The sequence below is a fragment of the Serinus canaria genome, chromosome 25 (assembly GCF_022539315.1).
Source record: "Serinus canaria isolate serCan28SL12 chromosome 25, serCan2020, whole genome shotgun sequence".
Taxonomy (NCBI): domain Eukaryota; kingdom Metazoa; phylum Chordata; class Aves; order Passeriformes; family Fringillidae; genus Serinus; species Serinus canaria.
The window spans coordinates 10,985,838-10,995,379 of record NC_066338.1 but is presented as its reverse complement, the minus strand read 5'-3'; the positions used below and the strand labels follow the sequence as shown (position 1 = coordinate 10,995,379).

Genomic DNA, 9,542 nt, shown 5'->3' with positions numbered 1-9,542 from the left:
ACCGGGATGGGCACCCAAACACCAGGATGGGCACCCCAACACCAGGATGGGCACCCCCTGCACCAGGATGGGCACCCAAACACCAGGATGGGCACCCAAACACCGGGATGGGCACCCCAACACCAGGATGGGCACCCCCTGCACCAGGATGGGCACCCAAACACCAGGATGGGCACCCCAACACCGGGATGGGCACCCCAGCACCAGGATGGGCACCCAAACACATGGATGGGCACCCCAAACCCGGGATGGGCACCCCAAACACCAGGATGAGCACCCCAAACACCAGGATGGGCATCCCAAACACCAGGATGGGCACCCCAACACCCAGATGGGCACCCAAACACCGGGATGGGCATCTCAGCAGCAGGATGGGCATCCCAAACATCAGGATGGGCACCCACTGTACCAGGATGGGTACCCCAACACTGGGATGGGCACCCAAACACCAGGATGGGCACCCAAACACTGGGATGGGCACCCACTGTACCAGGATGGGCACCCCAACAGCAGGATGGGCACCCCCTGCACTGGGATGGGCACCCCAGCCCTGGGATGGGCATCCAAACACCAGGATGGGCACCCCCAGCACTGAGAAGGGCACCCCAACACCGGGATGGGCACCCCCTGTACCAGGATGGGCACCCAAACACCAGGATTGGGCTCCCCAAAGCCAAACCCACCAAAATCACCAAACCAAACCCAGCAAAGTCACCAAAAATACCAAAATCACCAAATGCAGCAAAATCACTAAAATCACCAAACCAAACCAAACCCACCAAAATCACCAAATCCACCAAAATAACCAAAATCACCAAATCCAACCAAACCCACCAAAATAACCAAACCTAACCAAACCCAACCAAATCCAACCAAACCAAACCAAACCCACCTAATCCACCCAAATCACCAACCCAACCAAACCCACCCAAATCACCAAAATCACCAACCCAACGCACCGCGGGGTCCTTCCAGCCCCGTGCCCCGCTCCCGGTGACACCGACGTGCCCAAGGCCCGGTGTCACCTGGAGCAGAGCCAGGAGCCTCAGGGGGCCTTGGGGGGATCAGCTTGGGATCAGCTGCACCCTCACCCCAAACTGACACCTCGCTCCTCGCCGACAGAAACAAATATGCAAATGTGGCAGCTTTATTAACGGGCTCGGCACGCGCTGGCTAATAAATATTTCATAGCCCGAGTAGGACTTTTTTCCTCCCTCCTCCTTCTTTCTTTCGGTTTGGTTCCTTTTCCCTGTCACTCGTTTCCTGCCTTTTTCTTTCCTCAGCCGTTGTTTTATTTATTTATTACTTTTAAGGGCTTCACGGTGAGGTAGGAGCTGGGAGGTGGATGAGGAGGGGGGGAGAAAAAAAAAATAATGTACATCCCGAGTTTCTCCCCCCACGGGTGAAAAAGGAAAGTGATGTTAAGAGCAAAGGAAAAAAATATAATAGAAGGGAGGAGACGGCAGCAGGCAAAGGATTCGGGGCTTGTGTGACTCATTGGGCTGGAGGAGAAAAGGGAATGAATGGGAAAACAGGAGATAAACGGAGAGGGAGGGGGAGAGGGGGTGTGGGGGGTGGGCACAGCCAGCAGAGAGGGGACACAGGGGTGGCAGGGGACAGGGACGTGTGGCTGTTGGGTGTCTGTCACCCAGCAGCTCCCTGAGCTGGCCAACAGGCCTGAACACCCTTGGTTGATTTTGGGGGGGGGTTCAGCTCCTTTTGGGGGTCACTGGGGTGGGGGTGGGGGGTCCTCCTGAGCAGGACATGGGGACACAGGCAGCTCGCAGGGATGGTGTGTGGGGACAAGGGAGTACAGCCAGCAAGGATGGATCCCAGTCATTCCCTCATTCCCACATCCCCAGCACCAGGGATGTCCCCCAGGATGCTCCTGCCTCAGTTTCCCACCAGCAGAACAAGATTCCTCTACTCCTTGCAGCTCTTCAGCAGAGAGGCAGCAACTTCACCCAAATCCCCCCAAAATCGGGGGGACACAGGCAGCTCACGGGGGTGGTGTGAGGGGACAAAGGAGTAGGGACAGGTCCCATGTCACTCCCACATCCCCAGCACCAGGGATGCCCCCAGGATGCTCCTGCCTCAGTTTCCCCCAGCAGAACAGGCTCCCTCTACCCCTCTTCCAGCTCTTCAGCAGAGAGGCAGCAGAGAAGCAGCAGTTTCACCCAAATCCCCCCAAAATCGGGGGGACGTGGGCAGCTCACGGGGGTGGTGTGAGGGTACAAGGGAGTACAGCCAGCAAGGATGGATCCCAGTCACTCCCACATCCCCAGCACCAGGGATGCCCCCCAGGATGCTCCTGCCTCAGTTTCCCCCCAGCAGAACAGGCTCCCTCTACCCCTCTTGCAGCTCTTCAGCAGATGAAGCAGCAGCTTCCCCAGAATCCCCCCAAAATCGGGGCACCCCAGGCCCTCAGCAGCGCAGCCCCCACCTCCTGCTCCCCCCCAGGCACCCCCAGCCCTTGCCTCACCGTTCCACTTTATTATTGCAATAAATGTAGCCATAAAAGTGGCAGGTACTGGCGCTCGCCGAGATCGCTGCTCCTGAGCTATGGAAATGTAATTTCGAGTGTGCCCGGGAAATTTTATAAGATCGTATCAGGAGGGATCATAAATCCCATTCCCAGCCCCCCCCCCCCCATCCCTGGGTGAGACAGGGCCAGTGAGAAGGTCACCAGGGAGGGGGCAAATGCCAGGCTGTCCCCTGGGTGACACCCCGTCCCTGCAGACCCTCCTGACATTCCCAGTGCCAGCTGGGATCTGTCCCCCCCAGGAATTGGGGGGCAGCAGCAAAGTCCCCCCCCATCCCCACAGTGAACTTGGATTAAAACCCTCCAGGAGCCCTCCCAGGAGCTCTGGGGACCCTCTGGGGTCACAAGGAGAGTGACCTACCCCAGCCAGGTGCTGGCTGCCACCAGGAGCACGGCACAGAGTGTCCCTGCACCCCCCTGGGACCCCCCTGGTGCCCCCCAGGATTCAGCCCCGTTCTCACCCAGCCCAGGCAGGTGCCAGGTGAGGTTTTGCTCTGCCTGCTGCAGACCGGGCTGCGCTGCCCTGAGGGGACAATGGGACAATGAGAGGGTCTCCCTCACGGTGACATCAACCCTGGGGGGGTCGCACGGGGGATCTGGGAATTGATTTGGGCTCGATTCGCCTCCCTGCTCTGTTCCTCCACAATGACTTTCCTTTTGCAACAGGGAAAAAAGCGGGGAGGGGAGGGGAGGGGGGGGCACGGGGATGTGATTATTCCTTCAGCAGCAATCCAAGCGGCGGGAGAGGAAGCTTCATCTTTCCTGGGCCATTTACCTCCAGCGCCCGAGCGCCAGGGCTGAGCCAGGCACCGCGGCGAGGCTGGAGCCGGGCCAGGCCGGGGGCTGGGGGCGCTCCGGCTGCGGGGTCTCACCCCCCGCTCGGGCCACCGGCTGCGGGGGACCTCGGCTCCTTGAGAGGAGGAGCTGTGGATGCAGAAAGGGCGGGCAAAGTCATTAATCGGGGAGCGTTAATTGGCAAGGGTGTGATTAGCGGTGGGGGCTCAGCTGGGGGATTCTGTGGTCCTGTCCCCCCCCCCCCCCCATCCCGGCCACCTCTGCCAGTCCCCAGAGGAAAACTGGCAATTAAAAACAGGAGTGAGGGGGGAAAAGCAATAAAACCGGACCAGGCTCGGAGCCAGATCGGCACTGGCAAGAGCAGGGGTGGGGGGGCCTGGCTGGGGGGCACCCCTGGGTGCCCCCCCTTCCCCAGCCGCTGCTCCCCCTCCTCGCTGAGGCTGCGCCAGCCACGCTCCAGGCTCCAGCCTTATTGAATCTCCCAGCTTGGGGTGCAAAGGGCACCAGAGGGAAGAGTTATTAAAAAAAGGGAAATGAGTCGCTTGGAAACCTTCTTTCGGAATAACACTGTGTGTTTGTTTGGCGATAGATTAGCTCAGCCATGCTGAGCACACACAGCACCCGCCGCAACGGCGGCCGGGCTCGGGGAGCCGCAGGAACGGCACCGGGGGAGGCACGGAGCCCATCCCGGCACCGGGGGAGGCACCGAGCCCATCCCGGTACCGGGGAAGGCACGGAACCCATCCCGGTACCGGTGGATGTGCACGGAGCCCATCCCGGTACCGGTGGATGTACCGAGCCCATCCTGGTACCGTGGGAGGCACCGAGCCCATCCTGGCACCGGGGGAGGCCCAGAGCCCATCCTGGTACCGGGGGATGCACCGAGCCTATCCTGGTACCGGGGGAGGCCCAGAGCCCATCCTGGTACCGGTGGATGCACCGAGCCCATCCTGGTACCGGGGGAGGCCCGGAGCCCATCCCGGTACCAGGGGAAGCACCGAGCCCATCCCGACCCGGTGGGCACAGGAACGGCTCGGGGAGCCGCAGGAACGGCACCGGGGGAGGCACGGAACCCATCCCGGTACCGGGGGAGGCATGGAGCCCATCCCGGCACCGGGGGAGGCACCAAGCCCATCCCGGTACCGGTGGATGCACTGAGCCCATGCCGGTACCGGGGGATGCACCGAGCCCATCCCGGCCCCGCAGGCACCGGGGGCTGCAGCTCAGCACCCCCAGGGACCCCCGGCCAGGTGGGGCTGCAGGGCAGCAGCGCCCCCCGAACCCCAAATCCTCTCTCCTCTCCTCTGGCCCCAGATGTGCTGCCCCCCTCCGAGCCCGAATTTGGGGTGAATTCCCCCTAAATTGGGAGCTGGGGAGGCGGGATCGGGGTGTCCTCGCTGGCAGCAGCTGCTGAGAGCAATGCCATCCGCCAGGCCGCAGCTCCGGGGTGACAGCCAGGCCAAGGAAGGGACAAAGTGGATGAGTTTGGCATCCCGGGCCACCCACAGGGCAGAGCAAGGCAGGATTTTCCAGCAAAGGGTTAATCCAGGAAGGAAAAGCTGCCAGCACCACTCAGGTGCTTCACAGACGGCCGCTGCCTCACCTGCGAGTGCCAGAAAGGAGGGAAACTGAGGCAGGGGGTGCGGCGGGGCACACCCTGGCAGAGGCGGCAGGGACGGAGCAGGGAGAGGAAGGACAGACAGACATCGCTGTCCCCGTCCTGCTGTGGCGCTCGGCCATCCCACCGCGCCTCCATCCCGGGGCTCTCGCCTGTTCCAGCCCGTTCCTGCCCAATCCTGCCCAACCCAGGGCCGGCATCGCCCATCCCTCGCTCCTCTGCTGAGTCTTGCTCAGGACTGGGTGCGGCCACCCCATCGCCGGGGGCACCCAGGGTGGCACCTGCCTGGCAGGAAGCCCGGGGGATGCTGAGGGAACGGCCCTTCCTCCACCCAGGGCACGGCCAAAGCTCCTGGGGGTGCCTGGGGGGGCTGGGACCCTCAGCAGGGGGGAGCCAGGCTGGCCCCAGCCGGAGAGACCCCGAAAATTGAATTTCCAATGAACAGAAAATAATGGGATGCATGAAAATAACGCAGGAAAGGCTGGGGAGGGAGGGAGGGAGGGAGGGCGGGGGGTGTCACTTGCAATCAGAGGTGGGCTCGTCCCCCTGCCAGCGCAGCGGCAGCCACCGAGGGTGGGGGGCCAGGGGACCCCCGGAGTGGGAACAGGCGTCCTCTGGGCAGGGGGGGTTTTGTCCGTCCTGCAGGGACACAGCAGCGTCACCCAGGTGGCACTGCCAGCAAAGCGGGGCACGGGGGTGGCACCTCGGGGGTCCCCACAACTCGGGGGTCCCACACGTCGGGGGTTCCACAACTCGGGGGTCCCCACACCCCGGGGGTCCCCCACCCCGGGGATCCCTCCCTCCTGCACAGGGACAAGGCCGTCACTGCTGTCCTGGGGAGGGGGGTGCAGCCCCCCCTGCCCCTCTCCCCAGTGCCCCCAGCTGGGATGTGGCACTGGGACCCCCCCCAGCCCAGGGTGCCCACCATAATGGGGTCCCCCCACCCACCCAGCTCCCTCCTGACCCCCAAAAGGACTCGGGAAAGTTTCTCCCCAGCAGTCCCGGAGAGCTGAGGGGCAGGAATGGCTGCGGTGCCCTTCCCTGGCACCCGGTGGGCACCGGGCTGGGCAGACCCCGGCCCCTCCCAGAGCCCTGGCAAGGGGGGAGGGTCCTGGACCCCCACCGCAGAGGGGTCGGGGCATCTCCCGGGGTTGTGCTGGTGCCTCCCGCACCCTCATGCCCACCCCTGCCCCAAGCCATGTCCGTGCCCCCCCCTCCCCAGCTTTGAGCCCCCCCCTCAGCCTGTGTGGGCGGGGCGGGGGGGGCCAGGGCAGCGCCCTGCTCGGGATTTCATCAAAACAAACCCATTTGTCTTGAAGCAGCTCCAGCACCGACAGATGCTCTGCAATGGATGGACACGGGGAAAGGAGGGGGGGGGGGGTCACGCCGAGCCACCCCCACACGCGGGCACGCGTCCTCCCCCCCCCGCCCGCCCCCTCCCCACGCAGGGAGCAGCGTGCCAGGGAGAGACAAGTTACAGGAGCCTTTGCCTTGAGGGGGGTCGGGTGGTGCAGGGGGGGGTTGGGGGGGGGGTCCCTGATGTGCATCCAATTCCCGAGAGGGAATTGACTCGTTTGATTTTATTCATGAAACACAGAAAGTAAAAATGGAGTGTCAGGAAATCAGATCTGCTGGCTGATGAGCCCGACCCCCCCCCCCACCCCCGGCTGGGCTGGGGGGGCTCCATCCCCCCTCTCCTGACCACCACGGCGCTGCCGTCGCTTGCTGGAGACCCCCGAGGGGCTCCAGGAGGGGGGGACACGGGGGGTGAGTGGCCTTGGGAAGCTTTGGGACTGGGGAACATCGTGGGGGGGTCTCTGCGGCTGCAGCCGCTCCTCAGCTCCCACCGAGAAGCAAAGGGGGGACCCCCACCCCCCCAGGCCTGTCCCGGGGGTCGAGACCCCCTTGCGTGCTCCCCATGGCTGGGGGGCACAGGGTGAGGTGGGAGAAGACCCCCGGCAGGGCTGAGCCCCCCCCTCCCCCGTGCAGGGGCTGAGGCCGAGCGGAGTCGGGACAGGGACGAGGCGTCGCCTCCGCAGGTGCTTTTGGGGGTCCCGCCCTTGGCACGACCAGGGAACAGCGGGGACCCCCCCTCGGTCCTGCGTGAGGACCCCCCCTCACTCCCCGACAGGGTGGGGGAGTCCCCCTGCTTCCCCCCCCTTCCCAGGTGTGCTGCAGGTGCGGGACAAGGGGTCCCCCGAGCCCCCCGTGGACCCCTCGGGCAGGGGGTCCGACCCCCCCCACCCGTGGCCGCCCCCACGCTCACGCGCGGCTCCGTCTCGCTGCCCCCCCCCCGCACCTGCCAGACGGCGCCTCCCGCGCTCCGCAACGGGGGGGGGGGGCGGAGGGGAGGGAAAGCTGGGGGGGCTTCACCAGCCACGGGACCCCCCCGAGGCTCCCCCCGACACCACAACTCCGCCCGAGCTCCGGGACAGCGCCGTGTCCCTCCAGCTTGGGGGGGGGGGAAGGGGGCAGGACCCCCCATATGCAACCCCCGCCAGCCCCCCCAAAACTCTCTCATTCACCCCCCTACGACCCCCCCCGTGTCTGCTCGACCCCCCCCGAGTCGCGCTCGACCCCCCCCCAAACCATCCCCGCTTTCCATGACCGCCACAGCCCCCCCAATGCTCGACACCCCCAAATCTGCACGACCCCCACCCCCCGCCAGGACCCCCCCGGATTCATCCTACGCCCCCCAATCGCTGCACGACCCTCGCCCCCTTCCCCCGGTAATCGCCCCCCCTGCCCGGTAACGTCGCACCCCCACAACCCTGCCCGGTAACCGCGCCCCCCGTCGCCCCCCCGGGGGTCCCGGCTCCCCGGTACCTGCAGCAGCAGCAGCCCGGGCCCGAGCAGCGGCAGGCGGCGGCGGAGCATCGCGGGGCTCCGGGAGAACCGGCGGCGGCGGCGGCGGCGAGGGGCGGCGGGAAGAAAGTTGGAGACTTGCGGGGCCGGGCGGTGCCTCGGCGGCCCCGCCAATCCCGACCGGCGGGGGGGGGAGGGCACCGGGGGTGGGGGCGGCTCCGGGGGCGCCGGGACCCCGCGCACCGGGGAGAGCGACGGGGGGAGACCTCGAGGTGCCCACGACCCCCCCCCCCGCCACCGCATCTCGGGGTGTCCCTGGTGTGCCCCCCCCGCCGCCTCCTTCAGCATCCCGGGGTGTCGCCGGTGCCGCCCCCTCCCCTCGCTGTCTCCATCAGCCCGAGGGGTCTCCGGCCCTGCCCTCCCCAACTTCCCCCCTGCACCCCCAGCTGTGCCCCCCCCTCTTCTCCATCACCTCGGGGTGCCCCCGGTTCCTGCCCCCCGCCTACCCCCTTTCCCGGAGCCCCCCGGGACACCCCGCTCCTGCCCCTCTCTCCCGGTGACCCTGAATCCTCCGGACCCCCTCGCGCCCCCCAATCCAGCACCCTGGGGTGCGCCCCCCACCCCCTCCTGCTCCATCTTCCCGCTCCCCCAGAAGCTCCCGGACTTGTCCCGCTCTCCCCCCCCGTCCCCCCCGTGCTGCGACCCCCGCCCCATCTCCCGGAGACTCCGCTGGGGGCACCGGGGGGACACCGGCGGTGCTGCCCCTCCTGCTTGACCCCCCCAAAACTTCAGCAGAAAGGGGTGGGGGCACTCTAGGGACCCCCCCAGACCCTGCCACACCCGGGGGTGGGGGGTCCTCTTGTCCTGCACGCCCCCCCCCCCCCCGCGTCGGGCTGGACGCGCCACCCGCGTCACCTGCACGGACACGTGTGTGCACATGGACACGCGTGTGCTCGTCCCCCGGCGCGGGGTCCCTCTCCCAGGGGTCCTCACCCCCGCCACGAGGGGTTTTGGCAGCCCACCCCCCCCACCCAGCCCCCTCCCCACGCCATTAATTGATCGTTAATTGCCATTATTGCTGTAATTCGTGCGATTATCCCGGGGAGCAGCGGGAATCGGCGGGGCTGGGGACATGCGGGGGGGTTTTGGGGGGAGGGGGTCTGGGGGCGCGCGGGGGTGGTGGGGACACGCGGGGAGGGCACTGCAGAACCGCGTGGACGTGCGGAGCCGGAATGATAAAAGGAGAAACCGGAGAAGGGAAGGGAGAGGGTGAGGAATGAAGGGAGAAGGAGCCGGGGGAGAGAGAGAGGAGAGGAGAGCGCAGAGCCGGAGGAGCGGGGCGTCCGGAGCTGCTGGCACCACGGGGGTCCCAACCAGCCCCGGGCCAGCCTCGTGGGTGCCCTGGGCACGTGGGGGGGGTCAGAGGAGTGTCCCCCACTTGAGGGAGAACCCCTCCAAACCCCCCTCCCCTTCTGCTGCCCCGGTGGGTGTGAGACCCCAGAGCCCCCCGCTCCTCCCCGACCCCCCAATTCCCGCGCTGCAGGAGCCTCTGTAGCCCCCTCCCCTCCCACCGGGGTCCCCCAGCCCTGCTCCCCCCGGTGCCACTTTCACCCTGCCCAGGGTTGGGGTGGCCGAAGCCTGGGGGGGCTCCGGGGGCACCCAGACCCCTCGGGACCTCCCCCCACATCGCCAGGAAAACTCCCCGGGGGAGGGGGGGGGTCCCGGTGCCCCCGATGGTCTCACCGGGGAAACAAACGCACCCCGGGGTCTGAGAGGGGTTGG

General features: G+C 66.5%; 1 protein-coding gene across 1 annotated transcript; it reads left to right on the top strand.

Moving 5' to 3' along the window:
- Positions 1-4,126: 4,126 nt before the first annotated feature.
- On the top strand, positions 4,127-8,535 carry LOC127060726 (basic proline-rich protein-like). The gene is made up of 4 exons (XM_050984806.1): positions 4,127-4,232; positions 6,945-7,058; positions 7,123-7,183; positions 7,788-8,535. The coding sequence occupies exons 1-4, from the start codon at positions 4,127-4,129 to the stop codon at positions 8,533-8,535; spliced, it is 1,029 nt and encodes a 342-aa protein (XP_050840763.1).
- Positions 8,536-9,542: the final 1,007 nt, after the last annotated feature.